This window comes from Rhinolophus hipposideros (genome assembly GCF_964194185.1).
Source record: "Rhinolophus hipposideros genome assembly, chromosome: 9".
In the NCBI taxonomy this organism is placed as follows: Eukaryota; Metazoa; Chordata; class Mammalia; order Chiroptera; family Rhinolophidae; genus Rhinolophus; species Rhinolophus hipposideros.
Window position 1 is genome coordinate 9368815 of NC_138055.1, and position 15411 is coordinate 9384225.

A 15411-nucleotide genomic window follows, 5' to 3' on the forward strand; every position below is an offset into this window, starting at 1 on the left:
TGTTCTCAGTGGCTCCACACAACACTGGGACCAAAAACAGAGGTACAAGGAGCCAGATTTGGCTTTGTAACATAAGAAGAAATTTCTAACCATCAGAGCTGTTCAAGAAGCCAATAAGTAGCCTCAGGTGGGTGCTGAGATCCCTGTCCCCGGAGGTATGTGAGTTGGGGAGAAATCATCTCTGCAGGGATTCTGGAAAGTCTGGTGGTTCTAAGAGCTCAGGCTGCCCCAGGTTCCTTCCTGGCTGTGTGGTCTTGGGAAGATCACTGCACCACTCTGAGCCTATTTCGTCACCTGTAAAATGGGAAACATAAAGGTGGGGTCATGAGGCGAAAAGGAAGGCTTGGCACGTGTCTGGCCCACTGCGAGCACCCTCTCAATAGTGGGGCCCCTCGCTCTGCTATGTAACACCCTGTCCCTAGCCCTGAGCTGTCATTCTATACATCGTGTCCTGAGCACCTGCTATGTGCCTGACCCTCTTCTAGGTATGCAGGTTATAGCAACGAGCGAGATGTAGCGTGCTTTGATTTCCTGATGGGGGCGAGGAGGCTGCGATAATAAAGAGCTAAATGATGTCAGGTCGTGTTGAGTGTCCTGAAGGGACAAAATGCAGGGTTGAGTGACCAGTGGGTTACCTCAGATTTGGTGTCAGCTAAGTGGAGTTGGGGGGAGCAGTTGAACAGAGACCTGAATGACACAGTGGGTTGTGCAGATATTAGGGGAAGAGCATTCCAGGCAGAGAGAACAGCACGTGCAAAGGCCTTGAGGTGGAAGTGGGCCTGGGGGTTTGAGGAACATAGCTGGCCTAGAATAAGTACTTCCTGACTGATGGAAAAATTGAAGTCTCTCCCAGCTTGTGCATAATCCATGCTTGCACGCTTTTCTGATAGGGAGGGAGGTGCCGACACAAGGGGCAGGAAACCCATCAGACAGCCCATACATATGTAGTCTTTGCCACAGGCCCAGCTGTTTGGAGGAAGCTGGGGAAGGAGAGCCTCAGTTTTCTCATCTGTAAAGTGAGGGTAATAGCACCAGCAATGCAGGGTGATATAAGATTCAAGGAACATAAATGTCAGACACAAATGAGCCTTTGGTAAAGGATAGCCATGACTGTTATGGGTGAGGGGACTGAAGCCCAGAGAGGTTAATTAATGTGCCCTATGTCACACAGCTCAGCATTCAATCCCAGGGCCCTTTGCCTCCAACATCCATACTTTTTTTCTCTCTGCCCTGCAGCTGGGGCTCATCGCACCTGAAATCCAAATAATGCACCTACCAAACAGTAGTTCAGTGGCGAAGGTATAGTTATCCCATTTTATAGATGAAGAACCACGGCCCAGAGCAGCCTGTCTGAGGAGCCCTGCTGAGGTGGAGGCAGCGACAAGACCCAGTGTCCAGCCCCAGGGGGTGGCAGGCTTTGTCCCAGAGGGTAGAGTGTTACTAGCCCATCTCTGGGACCCCTGGCCTGGTGATGTGTTCCCAGCAGAAAGAAGTGAGGTGACCACCTGCTCAGGAGTTCTGGCTGGACCCCAGGAGTCCTTCCTAATCCCGGGTAATAGCATTGACATGTACAGTGACAATGGCACCTCCGGGAGTCTGAGCCAGCCTGTCCCAGGGAGGAGCCCGTGCCAGGGCTTATCAGCTTCTGCAAATGAGATTTCCCCGGCTAAGCCTCATGTCTCTGCTCCTGAGAGGCTGGAACGTGGACTGCCTCCCGCACTCGATCCCTGGACCCCTCCAGTGTCCGCGTGGGAGTGTGTCTGTGTGAGCAGGAGCCCGAGGCGGCGCGTTTGCTGGGCCCCCTGGCCTGTACACAGCATATCTATCTCCACCATGTCCTGGGGTTTTGGGGGAGCCCTGGGAGATGGGTGGCACTCACCTTGCCACGCAGGTAGAGAAGTTGAGGTTTGGAAAGGGCCTGCAACTCGCCAGAGATCTCTGAGCTAGCCTGTCTACCTGCTGACCCCTGCTGTCCCATTCCCTCCCCCACCCGCACCCCCTCAGCCAGGGGTCACTTAGGCAGACCTCATCCTGTCTGTCCTCTCACCCGGCCCAGGGCGGGGGAGGCGGAGTTCCCTGAGCCCCGGAGGTCAGCCGTGTGTGCCAGCCATGCACATCAGCGCACCACAGCCTCGACAGGTAGGAATTATTCGTCCCACTTCGCGGGCAAACAAACAGGCTCGTGCCCCCTCTCCCGGGTTAGCTGAGGGGGAGCCTGTGTCGGGGCAGGAAGCTCCCAGAGGGGATTTGAGGTTGGCACCCTGGGTCCTGAGCCTCACCCGCCACCAGCTGAACATGTCCCTTACCCAGTCCTGGCCTCAGTTTCCCCTCTGAGAAGGGCTGCGACTGGGCTGAACAAGGCCTCTTCCTCCTTCCAGCTCTGAAGCACTAGGATTCTGAGTCCACAGAGGGGCTCTGAACCTTGTGGCACCTGGAGGAGAAGGGCACAGAAACCGACTAACTTGGGGGGTGGCTGAGGCCTAGAGAGGGGGAGCCACTTGCCCAGAGTGACTCAGACACTCTGAACGGAGACCCTACCTCAGTTCTGCCTCTCAGTCCCAGTCACTTTCTCTCTCTGTTCAAGGGTGTCCCCAGGAAAAGGGACATCAGACTGGGGCCCACCTCAAGTTCCCTCAACAGCACGCTGACCCCCAACTTTGCCACGTTAGAGGTGCTGATGGGGCACTTTGGGCCTGCCCCCTGCTTTCGCCAGAGGTCACTCATTGCCACCACACCTGTGTTGGGGCAGGCATGGTGGGGGCGGAGGGTTTGGGGAGGGGGTCCCTGCAGGCCAGTTCAGCGAGGAACTCTGTTTTGCCAGACACTGCTCTGGCCTGTACTGTGCCTTGGCCCCCCCCCCCCCCCAGGTGTAGCACCATGGAGGCCTGGGGCAGAAAAGGCCGCTGCTTCCTAGGGCTGCTTCCTGCTGCTTCCCCTCCCCCTCTCCCCTGAGCTGGTCACAGGCTGCGTCTCAGTGGCTGGCCAGGCCCACTGCGCATCTGTCCCCTGGGTCCCTGGGTGAGTGGGTGGGTGGGTGGGTGGGCAGCAGAAGCTGCGTCCTCTCCTTTGTCCTCATCTATCACCTCACTGCGTGGCTCTGCTCAGCATTGGTTCCTCTGTCTCAGAGGCTATTCCTCTGTCTCTCCCTGCTCGGCTGTCTCCATATTTTTGCTCTTCCATCTTTCTCAGTCCTCGCCTCCTGTCTGCAGCTCCCTCACTTCCTTCCTTTCTCTCCCCTCCACCCACAGGTTTGTGTGGGGTAGGGCCCTGCTCCTTCCACTAGCATGTGTGCTGGGGATCACCCTGATGGGAGCAGGGAAGGGCATGACCCCCGAGACCCCCAGGCCCAAGAGCACCACGGCTGGCACCCCTCCCCCACCCCTCCAGTGGGTGCGCAGCCGGCTGGGGGCCGAGTGCTGCTGTCAGCGCCTTCAAAGCCTTGTGGATCCCCCTTCCAGGCTGCGGCAGGCCTCGACGGGGGGTGGGCAGGCAGCCCAGGGACAGGGACATGGTGGCTGACGCACATGGGACAGAGTGAAGGGGAGCCTGTCTGAGTCGCAGTGAGGGGAAGCTGGGCTCCGACTCAAGCCATCCTGGAGACCAGGAGGATGGGAAGAGAGGGCCGTGGGCAGGGTTACCTTGAGGGCTCAGGTGGGCGGAGCTCAGAGGGGCTGGGGTGGGGGTATGGTGAACCTCTGCTTACCCTGGACTGTTTGAGAAGGAAAAAGATGGGACAGGACTAGCCCCACCCCCAAGCCTGGGCCCCTTCTCCTACTCCCCTCCCCTCCCCTCCCTCTCGGCCCCTCTTATTCCCTCAGCATGACTTGTGCTGTCTCAGGGCTCCAGCCAGCTCAGCTCTGATGGACAGCCCCTGGGTCTGGGGGCCGGGGGGTGCTGGTTTGAGCAATTCAGATCTCAGGATAGGGAGTGGGGATAGGGGGGCTCTGTGGGGCTCAAGTTGCACATGTGCACACATATGTATACATAATGCATGTGCTTAACATGTTGACATGTAGGCAGGTGTTGCCGATGTTCCCCTGAGATGCCCGACACATCCCTCCCACCCTTCTACGCACAAGCATGTTCACCCTTGAGTAGTGTAGCTGGCCACAAGTGCACGCGTCCTGTGCACAGAGGCATGTGTGTGCGCACGCGCCTGCCCACACTTCCGTCTACTCGTACACGTCAGCACACCCCTGCACTGGTGCTCTGAGCCAGAGCACACCTGTGCGTGCACCTGCATACAAATGCGCTCCCCAGACGTTTCTAGCCAGAGGTGGTGCAGAGGTGGTGCAGACGGAGGGCAAGCTTGGCAACTCAGCCTCCTCGAGTACAACATCCTTGCCTGTGTGTGCATGGAGGTCGAGGAACTGGGACCTCACAAGGGGTGGGACTGCTGGGGTCCACTGGGAGGCAGTGGCCATGCTGGGGAGGAGCCCAGGTCTCCGACGCCAGCCTGAGACTTTTGTAGCACAACCAAGGACAGAATTGCTGTCTGCTGCCTGGGCACCCCTTCATGCCGACTGCCTCAAAGTGCCCCCCCAACCCCTTGTCTGGCCCCTCAGCCCGAGCTGGTCCCACAGGGGACCTGGAGGTGTGAGGCCACCTCTCCTGGAGGTTCTGATCTCACAGCCTCTCACTCCTTTCGTTAGCCTTTAACCTGAGGGTTCATCTGGACACCCTGGTCACCTCCTCAACAAAAACTGCCTGCCTGGATGTCTTCGGGCACTTTTCCCCTCCCCGCTTCCCTTTCCTCCGCTCCAGCAGCCCTCTGGGGCTCAGGGCTGTAAATTGGTTTTGCTTTAAAGGCAAGGGTTTAACATTTTTTTCTCAAAGCGCTCTCCTTCCTGGTGTTTCCCAGGAGGGGGAGCAGGAAGCAGAGGTGGCTCTTGTGAACAGTCTTTGGCTTTCTTTCTCCAAACATGAATTTCTCTTGCCTAATTTTCACATCCCTGGTCACTGCCCAGGGCAGGAGGAGGGAGCATCCGGCTCTTCCTGCAGTACAGAGAGCACTGGGTGGGAACTGGAGCCCCATTGGGTCGAGGGGCCCAGTCTGGCTTTCCCGGCCACTGGAACAAGTCTCCCCTGCTCTGGGGCTCAGTTTCCCCACTTGGAAAATGAGGGTCTGTAGGCTCTCAGCCCTGTGCTGGCTCTCCTGTCCCTCTGCATGTTGGGCATGGGAAGCCTGGCTCACCCTACTTCTTCCCCCATCAGATGACCAGGCAGGCACCTGGTCCCCACTTTATCCATGTGGAGACAGACTCAGAGGTGTGCTTGATTCACCTGCTTGGGCCCGGTGGATGGCGCTCCAGGCCCCTTGATTTCTGCTGCCTTGGGAGCCTTGATCCTGGCCCAGGCTGTGCTGTGTGACTCCTGGCAAATCACTGCCCATCTCAGGGCTTCTGACTCTCCAGCCATAGAGGGGATGTGGGCCTTTGATCACCATATTCCAGAGACCTCTGGCTTTATCACCTGCCTGAGCCTTTTCCCCCAACCCCCAGGATCCCTGCCCTCTGTTGGAAAGTACTTTGAGGAGGTGGGATTGGAGGTGTGGCTGGCTTCCCTCTTTCCCTTGGCTCTGCTCCTACCTGTAGGATGAGTTCGTCCCATGTCCTCCCCTTCCCAGAGACCCCAGCCTCTGCATCCCCCTGCTTGGGGGGCCCATAGCCATGCTGCTCTGCTACCCCTCCCCCATGGAAGCCGAGACAAGGGAATTATTTTTGGAACAAGAGCGATTACACAACAAATGAATTATTTATTTCTGGGCATGGAGGAGAGGAGGCATTTTGCTGGGCTTCTTAATTCTTTCTCTGGATTGGAGGTGCCTGCCCGGTACGTGGCCATGTGTGTATGGCCCCTTTGTCCTACACAAGACTGTGTGTGTGTGTGTGTGTGTGTGTGTGTGTGTGTACGTACCTGTCTGTGTGTGCATAGTGTGGAATCTGGATCACGTAGGGTATGTGGGTCTTTGTGCAGGCACTTGGGCGAGCATGGACACGAGTGTGCTGGGGCATGTGTGTGAGTGCATGTGAGTGTGTATGTGCACATGACCCGTTAACTGGCCAGTGTCCCTTCTGTGCCCACTGTCCTCAGACTCTGCCCCTCATCCCCGCTTCCAGGCCCCCAGCTCCTTCGTCCCTCTCTTGCCACCCACCACCCTCCCTTCTTTTATGTAAGAGGGACCCCAGAGTGCTGCTGGCACAGAGAACCTGCCCCCCACCATGGGAGGGGTTGGAGAAGGGACTGAGGGCCTATGCTGGACTTCGAGGGGCTGCTCTGAGCCTTCACATTGATATGTCACCCCCTCTCGGTGCTGCCTTTCAGGAACCAAGTGACAGATGGGTCTCTTCCTTCCTGCCCCCGTCTTACTTGCTCCTCCCTCAGAGCCCCACTCTCCAGCCTTCCGTGGGAATCGTCTGAAGTTCTGAGCCCAGAACCCAAGGAGGAAGGAGAGGAGGAGGAGGAGGGAGAGGAAGTCAAGCCCTGAGAGCACCTTCCCAGCAGAAGAGCAACGTGGGAAGCAGGCTGTGGGGCCCCAAATCCCTTTGGCCCCAGCCTGGCCCCAGTGCCCAGTGCCTGCTGGTAGCTCCCCAGAAGGTCCCCTGGCCGTGCCTGCCTCACCTGGGGCCTCTGTGCTGGGGGTCGCCCCCAAGATGGTGGCGGCCCCAGGGAGGACTGTGCTGCCAGCCCCAGCCTCCCACCTCTAGGCCCCCTGTGCCCCTCACCCCAAGCCCAGCCATGCTGCGCCTGGGGCTGTGTGCGGCCGCACTGCTGTGTGTGTGTCGGCCGGGCGCTGTGCGTGCCGACTGCTGGCTCATCGAGGGCGACAAGGGGTACGTGTGGCTGGCCATCTGCAGCCAGAACCAGCCGCCCTACGAGACCATCCCGCAGCACATCAACAGCACCGTGCACGACCTGCGGCTCAATGAGAACAAGCTCAGGGCCGTGCTCTACTCCTCCCTCAACCGCTTCGGGAACCTCACCGACCTCAACCTCACCAAGAACGAGATCTCCTACATCGAGGATGGCGCCTTCCTGGGCCAGGCGAGCCTGCAGGTGCTGCAGCTGGGCTACAACAAACTCAGCAACCTGACGGAGGGCATGCTGCGCGGCATGGGCCGCCTGCAGTTCCTCTTCCTGCAGCACAACCTCATCGAGCTGGTGACGCCTGCCGCCTTCTCCGAGTGCCCTAGCCTCATCAGCATCGACCTGTCCTCCAACCGCCTCAGCCGCCTGGACGGCGCCACCTTTGCGGGCCTGGCCAGCCTCATGGTATGCGAGCTGGCTGGCAACCCCTTCAACTGTGAGTGCGACCTCTTTGGCTTCCTGGCCTGGCTCGTGGTCTTCAACAATGTCACCAAGAACTACGACCGCCTGCAGTGCGAGTCCCCGCGGGAGTTTGCCGGCTACCCGCTGCTGGTGCCCCGGCCCTACCACAGCCTCAATGCCATCACCGTGCTCCAGGCCAAGTGCCGCAATGGCTCGCTGCCCGCCAGGCCTGCCAGCCACCCCACCACGCCCTATGCCACCTATGCCCAGCGGGAGCCTGATGAGAACTCGGGCTTCAGCCCGGACGACATCCTTTCAGCTGAGCCCCCGGCCTCGTCCACCACGGATGCGTCCGCGGGGCCCGCCATCAAGCTGCACCACGTCACCTTCACCTCGGCCACCCTGGTGGTCATCATCCCACACCCCTACAGCAAGATGTACATCCTGGTCCAGTACAACAACAGCTACTTCTCCGACGTCATGACGCTCAAGAACAAGAAGGAGATCGTCACGCTGGACAAGCTGCGGGCGCACACTGAGTACACCTTCTGTGTCACGTCCCTGCGCAACAGCCGCCGTTTCAACCACACCTGCCTAGCCTTCACCACGCGGGACCCAGTCCCGGGCGACCTGGCGCCCAGCACCTCCACCACCACGCACTACATCATGACCATCCTGGGCTGCCTCTTTGGCATGGTCATCGTGCTGGGAGCCGTGTACTACTGCCTGCGCAAGCGACGCACGCAGGAGGAAAAGCAGAAGTCCGTCAAGGTCAAGAAGACCATCCTGGAGATGCGTTACGGAGCTGACGTGGAGGGGGGGTCCGTGGTCCATGCCGCCCAGAAGCTGGGCGAGCCCCCCGTGCTGCCCGTGTCCCGCATGTCCTCCATCCCGTCCATGATCGGGGACAAGCTGCCCGCTTCCAAGGGGCTGGAGGCGGGGCTGGACACGCCCAAGGTAACCGCCAAGGGCAACTACATGGAGGTGCGCACGGGCTCGGGCGGGGAGGGCATGGCGCGGCCTGAGGATGACCTCCCGGACCTGGAGAACGGCCAGGGCTCAGCCGCCGAGATCTCGACCATCGCCAAGGAGGTGGATAAGGTGAACCAGATCATTAACAATTGCATCGACGCCCTCAAGCTGGACTCGGCCTCTTTCCTGGGGGGTGGCGGTGCAGGCGGGGACACAGAGCTGGCCTTCGAGTGCCAGTCCCTCCCTGCGGTCACCACCGCCTCCTCAGCCACCGCCCCGGGGGCACTGGAGCGGCCCAGCTTCCTGTCACCCCCCTACAAGGAGAGCTCCCACCACCCGCTCCAGCGCCAGCTGAGCGCCGATGCCGCCGTGGCCCGCAAGACCTGCAGCGTCTCTTCCAGCGGCTCCATCAAGAGTGCCAAGGTCTTCAGCCTGGACGTGCCTGACCACCCGGCGTCGGCGGGGCTGGCCAAGGGCGACTCCAAGTACATCGAGAAGAGCAGCCCTCTCAACAGCCCGCTGGACCGGCTCCCGCTGGTGCCCGCAGGCAGCGGCGGGGGCGGCGGGGGCGCGGTGCACCACCTGGAGGTGAAGCCCGCGTACCACTGCAGCGAGCACCGGCACAGCTTCCCGGCCCTGTACTACGAGGAGGGCGCCGACAGCCTGAGCCAGCGCGTGTCCTTCCTGAAGCCGCTGACCCGCTCCAAGCGGGACTCCACCTACTCGCAGCTCTCCCCCAGACACTACTATTCGGGGTACTCGTCCAGCCCTGAGTACTCCTCGGAGAGCACGCACAAGATCTGGGAGCGCTTCCGGCCCTACAAGAAGCACCACCGGGAGGAGGTGTACATGGCCGCCGGCCACGCCCTGCGCAAGAAGGTCCAGTTCGCCAAGGACGAGGACCTGCACGACATCCTCGATTACTGGAAGGGGGTCTCGGCCCAGCAGAAGCTGTGACCCTCTCCTCCCCGGTGAGGTCGGAGCGGGAGGGCAGGGGGCACGTGGGGAAGGCCCGGGGCCGGGCGGGGGCGCGCGGCGGGGGCCGAGGCTGAGGAGTGGACGCACACGCACACCCGCACGCACGCACCCACGCACACACCTGACCACCACCTGACTGTGAACCACCACCACCCGACAATAACGGACAGGAAAACAAAGACACGTTCTCCTTAAAGTTTACACACTGATACCGAAACCAGGCGTCATTACTGTGCTGCCCAGGGACTCTGCTAGGGTGCGCAGGGCTGGGTGGGGCGGAAGGCAGAGGATGAGCCAAAGGAGGGTGGGGCCTGGGGCCCGAGGACAGGTTGCGGAGCAAAGGAGCTTGGGGCAGAGATGGACTGCAGCCATTCCGAGGCATGGAGAGGTTCCCCATTGAGGGACAGGTCACTTGGAGATTTAGCACCAGGTGGACACTGGGCATCGTTTCCTGCCTTCATGGATGGGGAAACCGGGACCCGGGGAAAGGAAATGATAACCCCAGGGTCTCCCGGCAAGTTAGAGTCAGTCTCCCAACTTCCTAGCCCAGTGCTGTCCCCTACCCCCAGTGGCTCCCCTGGGGCCCCCATCCTCTGTCCACCACCACCCCTTTTCAGCTGTGGTCTCCTTAGGCTGAGGGACTTGAGAATCAGGCGGGTACTTTTCCTTTCTTGAAAGCCCCATGGCCATGCTCCCAGACTGTGGAGCTGTGATTGGTCATGCTGGGGGGGGCCTCCATCCCCCATGCCAGCACCCAGGAGAGATGGGAAGTCTTGCTGACAGGAAAGGAGCAGAGGCATGGGGACGTTCCACCAGCCCCTGCAAGTGTCTTCCAAGTAGCCCGGAAGCTGCCTACGTGGTCTGAGGTGCAGGGTGGGCCACCTTGCAGATGCAGGCCCCCTAGCTGTCTGGGCCTCCAGGACCCCTACTCATTTCAGAAGGTCAGCAGTGAACTGTGATGCCTGGGAGCAGCGGGGAGGTGGGGTGTAATGGGGGCCTTCCTTCCTGTGCCCCCACTTCCTGGCCTCCCAGCTGCCTGACCCCCATCATGGGATCTCAGAGCAGCATCTCAGCCTGCCCAGAGGAAGGAGGGCTGTGCCGGGCTTTCCCACCCAGCCCCTCTTTGCTGCCCATCCCTAATTCACGCCAGGCCCGAGGGGCTCCCGTATTTCCATGGAAATATGGAGATGTCCAGTCCCTTCTTGCTGACCTCCACCCAACATCGAACAAAGCACAAACAGTAAGCACCCTCACCCCCCCACCCCCCGTTGGTGGGGAGCAGACTGGGTTCGTGTGGCCCCTCCCTGTCCCTGGCCAGCCTCTGTCACCATGGCAACCCAGAGCCTGGCAGTTGGGACTGTTGGGCTCCTGGGGGTTCTCCCAGTGTGGGTGACTGAGGGCGGTGAGGGAGGTCAGGGTCAGATGGCAGCTGCCTTGCTCATGAGCTAGGGGCTTCCTGGGCAGAGCTTGGGGGCAGGTTTGGGGTCCTGAGGCTGGGGGTCTTGAACACTGTGCGAGTGTTGGGGCTGGAGTCAGTCATTCCTTCACCTTTGGTTGGGAGGTGGGCCAGTGGGGGTGGGACAACTCTAGCTTTGCCCACTTGCCAGTGTGCCCCTGGGCTCCACACACACCTCAGGATGGGCAGCAGCCTACTCAGCTCTTCCCACACCTCTGCCAGAGACCCCCAACCTCTGGCCTGTTACCCAGTTGGGTTTCTTGAGATTTGGGGCGTGTGACTGCGCGGTAAGGGTGGGCGCTGGGGTAGGACCAAGACCTGTACTGTGTGTGGGGCTCTGACCAGGAAAGCCATTGCCACCCCCTGGGTGGGGCGCTCCAGTGACCTTCCTGACAGAGGGAGGGCCTGGGGGAAGACAGTGGAGGGCCAGGGGGCCTCAGGACTCAACTGAGCACCTCTCTCACACCCACTTGGGGGACGGACCAAGCCTGGGGCTCAACTTTGGGGGTGACATTTACAAAGAAAGGACTGTTCTCCTGGGGAGCGGAGGGGAGGGGGCCAGCATGGATATGCAGAGCAGACCTCTCCCAACATCCCCCAACCCTGCCCCCAGCCCCTCCTCACACCGATTGGCAAGACTGAGGAAAGCAAGCAGGCGGAGAAGCCAGCGGTGTGAGAAAGCAGACTCTCCCTGTTATATTTGCATGACAATTTTCCTGTATTTTTCTGAGCAAACATCTGTCGTGTATGTGCCGGTTTGTCCAGACTCCCTTGCCCCCCTCCCCACCGCCCCCCTTTTCCTACATTCCCTCTGTTGTGATCTGACAAGCAGCTCTTGACACCCGGGGAGGGGCCAGCTCTGCAAAAGACCCAAAACAGGTGCCACCCAAACACAGCTTCTGCCCCACACCTGCATCCTGTCTTTCTGGACTTTGGGCCCATAAGTGCCACCTCTCCTCTTCCCGCTGTCTCTCATATCCGCAGTTCCCTCCCATCCGTTCTCATCCTTGCCTCTTCCCTTCCTCCCTGCTAGGGAAGGGCAGCACTGGGAAAGGGAACATGGGAAGGCCTCGCCCCTGTCCTACTTGCTCCCATTTTGCTGATGAAGAAATCGGGGCCCCCGAAGAGGGTGGGGCATGGTGATTTGGCTGCTAGGTGGGGTAGAGGGTCAGTCGCACTGCTGAGTACAGGAAGCCAGGAGCTTGGGGCTTCATGGAAAGCTTTATGGGGAGGCTTGGGGCTCTGAGGGAGGAACCCATGAAAGGAATGGGGGCCCGAGGTTGGCCTGGCCTCATAGGAGATAGAGCTGCCCTCAAGGAGGGTTCTGGCAGCAGGAGCGGGAACCCCACCTTGCCATTCCCTCATCATTCCTGGTTGAAGATGACCTATAAAAACCTCAGACTGTCTCATTTCAGGAGTCTTGAAGGATAGGTGCCCTTCTTAACAGTGAGGGTCTTACCACTCCAGAAAGTGAACCAACTTTCATGACCCAGATCACACCAATCTTTGGGGCAGAATATCTAGTTTCTACAACTCAGGCCTCTGGAATTCCCAGCCAGGCCAAATCCCTCAGCTGCCCAGGCCAGGCCCCTCGCTCTGGGGAAGGGTGCACTGCAGCCCACTTTGGAGGCTTTCCTGCATCTGTGTCCTGGGTCCTTTTCCTCCCCCAGGGAAGAGCAAAATATTCATGAAAGACAAATGGATACTTATGTCAAGGAGTCTGGCCAGCCTGGGGCCCCACGTTTATAATGGTGATGGTCATAGTGGACCTGGGCCATGGCCTGGGCTGGCTGGAAGGGCAGGCAGCCAGGAGAGAAGGGAAGGGGAACAGGGTAGAGTTGGGGGAGAAGCCGACTGGAGGAGATGTGTCCTGCACCCTGGACCTCCTGTCACAGGCCTCCCTGCTTTGGCTCACGCCTGGGCTTGATGTCCCTGTCAGAGAATCTCCAGAGGAAATTCCTGGGTGCCTGTTCCTGGGAAGTGGCACCGATGGGTCCACTCTCTCCTGGAGGGTACGGCAGGTATCACCAACCCTCTGTTGGAGCCAATGGCCTTCCAGAAGCAAAAATTAGAGGAAAGCTTAGTCTGGTGCAGCTACGTCCTCAGGGGTCCTGGGCTTGCTTCTCCCCTCTGCAGGAGGGGCCTCTCTCTGCCCACAGAAGGCCCCTCGCTTCTGCTCCCCTCCTAGGGGACAGTGCAGAGGAACTGTGTTCAGGCCGAAGAAAGGGTGTCTACGGGTTGGTGGGAGTAGAAAAAGCTTGTTGGGAAGAGTAGGCCTGAATGGCCCTGAAGAGGCAGATGAGAGTCTGGGCCTGACTAAGGGTCCCCAGTTCCTAACTGGAAGTCACTTGTCTGTTCCCCCTCCTGGAAATTTAAGAGAGGGAAACCGAAGCAGAGGAAAGGAAAGGAAGGAAATGTTCTAGGGTCTTGAAATCAGTTAAGGACAGGCTGAGGCTAGGAAGGGGACCAGGCATGGGGGTCAAGAGTGACAAGTCCCAGCTTATAAAGGGCTTACATGCACTGAAGGGACAGCCACAAAATGTTCCCTAGTGACGGACACTGTGCAGAGCATTAAAATAGGGTGATGGAGGAGGGCGGGGCTGGGGCACTCCTCAGGGAGGAGGTGAGCTGAATGATGTGAGCCAGAGGACTAACCCACTGGCCATGTGAAAATGAGATTGGAGGGAGAGTGAGGTTAGGAGAGGCTGGAAGTACCTCTCAGGTAACCCCCACCCTCCGAGGGAACCTACCATTTAGCAGATCATATACCCCATTCCTGGCAAAACGGGGCCCTCTCTGGGGTGGCGGATGGGTGGGCAAAGCATGGGGAAGCCCTGGGGCTGTCTGACCCCCATGGGGGTTTCTGAGGTGGGGCTGAAGATTGCCCACGAGGCCAGTGTGAAGGTTGGGGCTCGCCTGATCCCAGTGCTGTTCTCCTCTCTGCCGAGACTTCTGCTCCACAGCCATCTCAGTCCGAGAAGCTGCCATGCTCCTCATCCATCTTGACCCTGTATTCTCCCACCTTTAAGACAAAACCAGTATTTACACTCCTTGCCTCTCACGCCTGCCTCAGAAGTTCCCCATTAAAGGTCCCTCGCTCATCCCTGCTGAGCAGAAGGGAGAGGAAGGGGGTTGTGGAATGGGGTGGGGTGGGAGGGTCTGGGCCTCTTTTTTCTTCCCCTGTCCCTCACCAAACAAGCACAGGGCTGGCCAGGGGTGAGGGGTCCATTCTCATGCCCTCACTCCCTCCCTCCTAACCCTGCGGCTTGGCACCTGGTTTGGGTCCTGCAGAGTTGGGCCTCCGGTCCTGGGCCCCGAACCTGTGAAACCTAGCTGTGTATGGACCTTCCTCCCTCGGGGGGCCTGAACCTTCTCCTTTTCTTCTTTTAGGGGGGTAATTTCATTTTTTTTCTCTTCCCTATATCTGCCTCTCCCTCCCGTCCCAAATTCCTGTTTTAAACTGAATGGCACGAAATTGTTTTCCTCAACTCGAAGATTCCTGTATGGAGAGAATCAATTTCTATATTTGCAATAAATTTCTTATTTAAAACAACAGGGACAAGGTCTGTCTTGAATGTCAAGCTCCCTACCCCTTGAAGTTGGAATCCCATTGCCGTCAGTTTGTGGTGCTCGGTGCCCCGAATTCTCTTTCTCACCAGAGCCTCACACACAGAGTTAAAGAATGGGGTGTTTTGAATGGGCAGCCCCGCCATGGGCAAGGAAAAAAAGAAGTATGTCTGCCACACAGGGTGGGCCATCAGGAAACCAGAGGGTCATTTGCTCCCACCCCCAAGCCTGGCAGGCTGGGCTCCTAATGGTTTGTCCTGAAAAGCCCCTCTGGCAACTGCCCTTGCTCCCCTTCTGGGCGGTCTGGCCTCATTCATCACTGTATTCAGACATTAGAGATGGAAGGGCATTAGGACATCACTGTCTCAGCTGAATCCCAGTAATTATGCCCTGGGAGGATTGGGGTGAAGTGGGACCCAGTGGATCTCCTGCCATTGTCAGCCGACCCAGTGGGTCTCCTTCCAGGCTGCCTGTCTCTTCCCATGGTGTCTCCCACCAGTCTGCTGCCCTTCTCTCCACAGCTCAGCTATGAACAATCCTACCCTCTGCTCCTTCTCAGGAATCAAACAATGCAACTTTCTCTGTTCAGGCACGGAGCTTGGGTCTTCATCCAGTGACCTCGGGCTTAATTGCCAAACCTTTGCTCAAGCGCCAGCCTCCTTATCTCCACAACAGGCAAAGCCCCTCCCCACCCTTTTCTCAGACCCTTGCTCCCCAACTGCCACAAACCCCTCCTCAGGGAAGTCCCTGGATTCAGCCTGGATCTCTACAGGGGTACTTGGGGTGGGCTCTGGGGCACTGAACGTGTCCCCTGTGAGTGGTCCCAGGGACGTGTCCCAGGGAGGGATTCTGCCGCTCTGACCCTGTGTCCTGGTGGCTCTTGGCCCATAGGTATTTTCTGATCCCTTTCACGTTCCTGGGAGTTTGCGTGGACTGGGGGGAACCTTCTGGAAAGGTCCACTGAGAGGGGCAGGTGTGTGGGAGGGGACAGAGGAACATGTACTGGAATCTCACAAGCCCTGTCATCTCAGGCCTGTGTCTGGGGCTGTCCCAGGGCCCCGCAGCCTAACTCAGGCTCAGGGTGGCCGTGGCTCTTCATCTACACGGGCGGTTCCCAGTATTCCCGAGGAAACAAAGATGTGACCAAAGGTGGATATGAGCCTGGGGGG

General features: G+C 59.1%; 1 protein-coding gene across 11 annotated transcripts in view; it reads left to right on the top strand.

Annotated features, from left to right (window-relative positions):
• ELFN2 (extracellular leucine rich repeat and fibronectin type III domain containing 2) overlaps window positions 1-14230 on the top strand; it is a 55414-nt gene extending 41184 nt beyond the window's left edge. For 10 of the 11 annotated variants that reach the window (XM_081059500.1, XM_081059503.1, XM_081059504.1 and 7 more), the window contains one exon: window positions 6325-14230. In XM_081059500.1, coding sequence (XP_080915626.1) covers window positions 6739-9198 — 2460 coding nt within the window. In that variant the 5' untranslated portion in view covers window positions 6325-6738 and the 3' untranslated portion in view covers window positions 9199-14230. Of the gene's footprint in view, window positions 1-2056; window positions 2140-6324 lie in introns of all 11 variants that reach the window. The other variant, XM_081059501.1, reaches the window with a different exon arrangement.
• Window positions 14231-15411: the final 1181 nt, after the last annotated feature.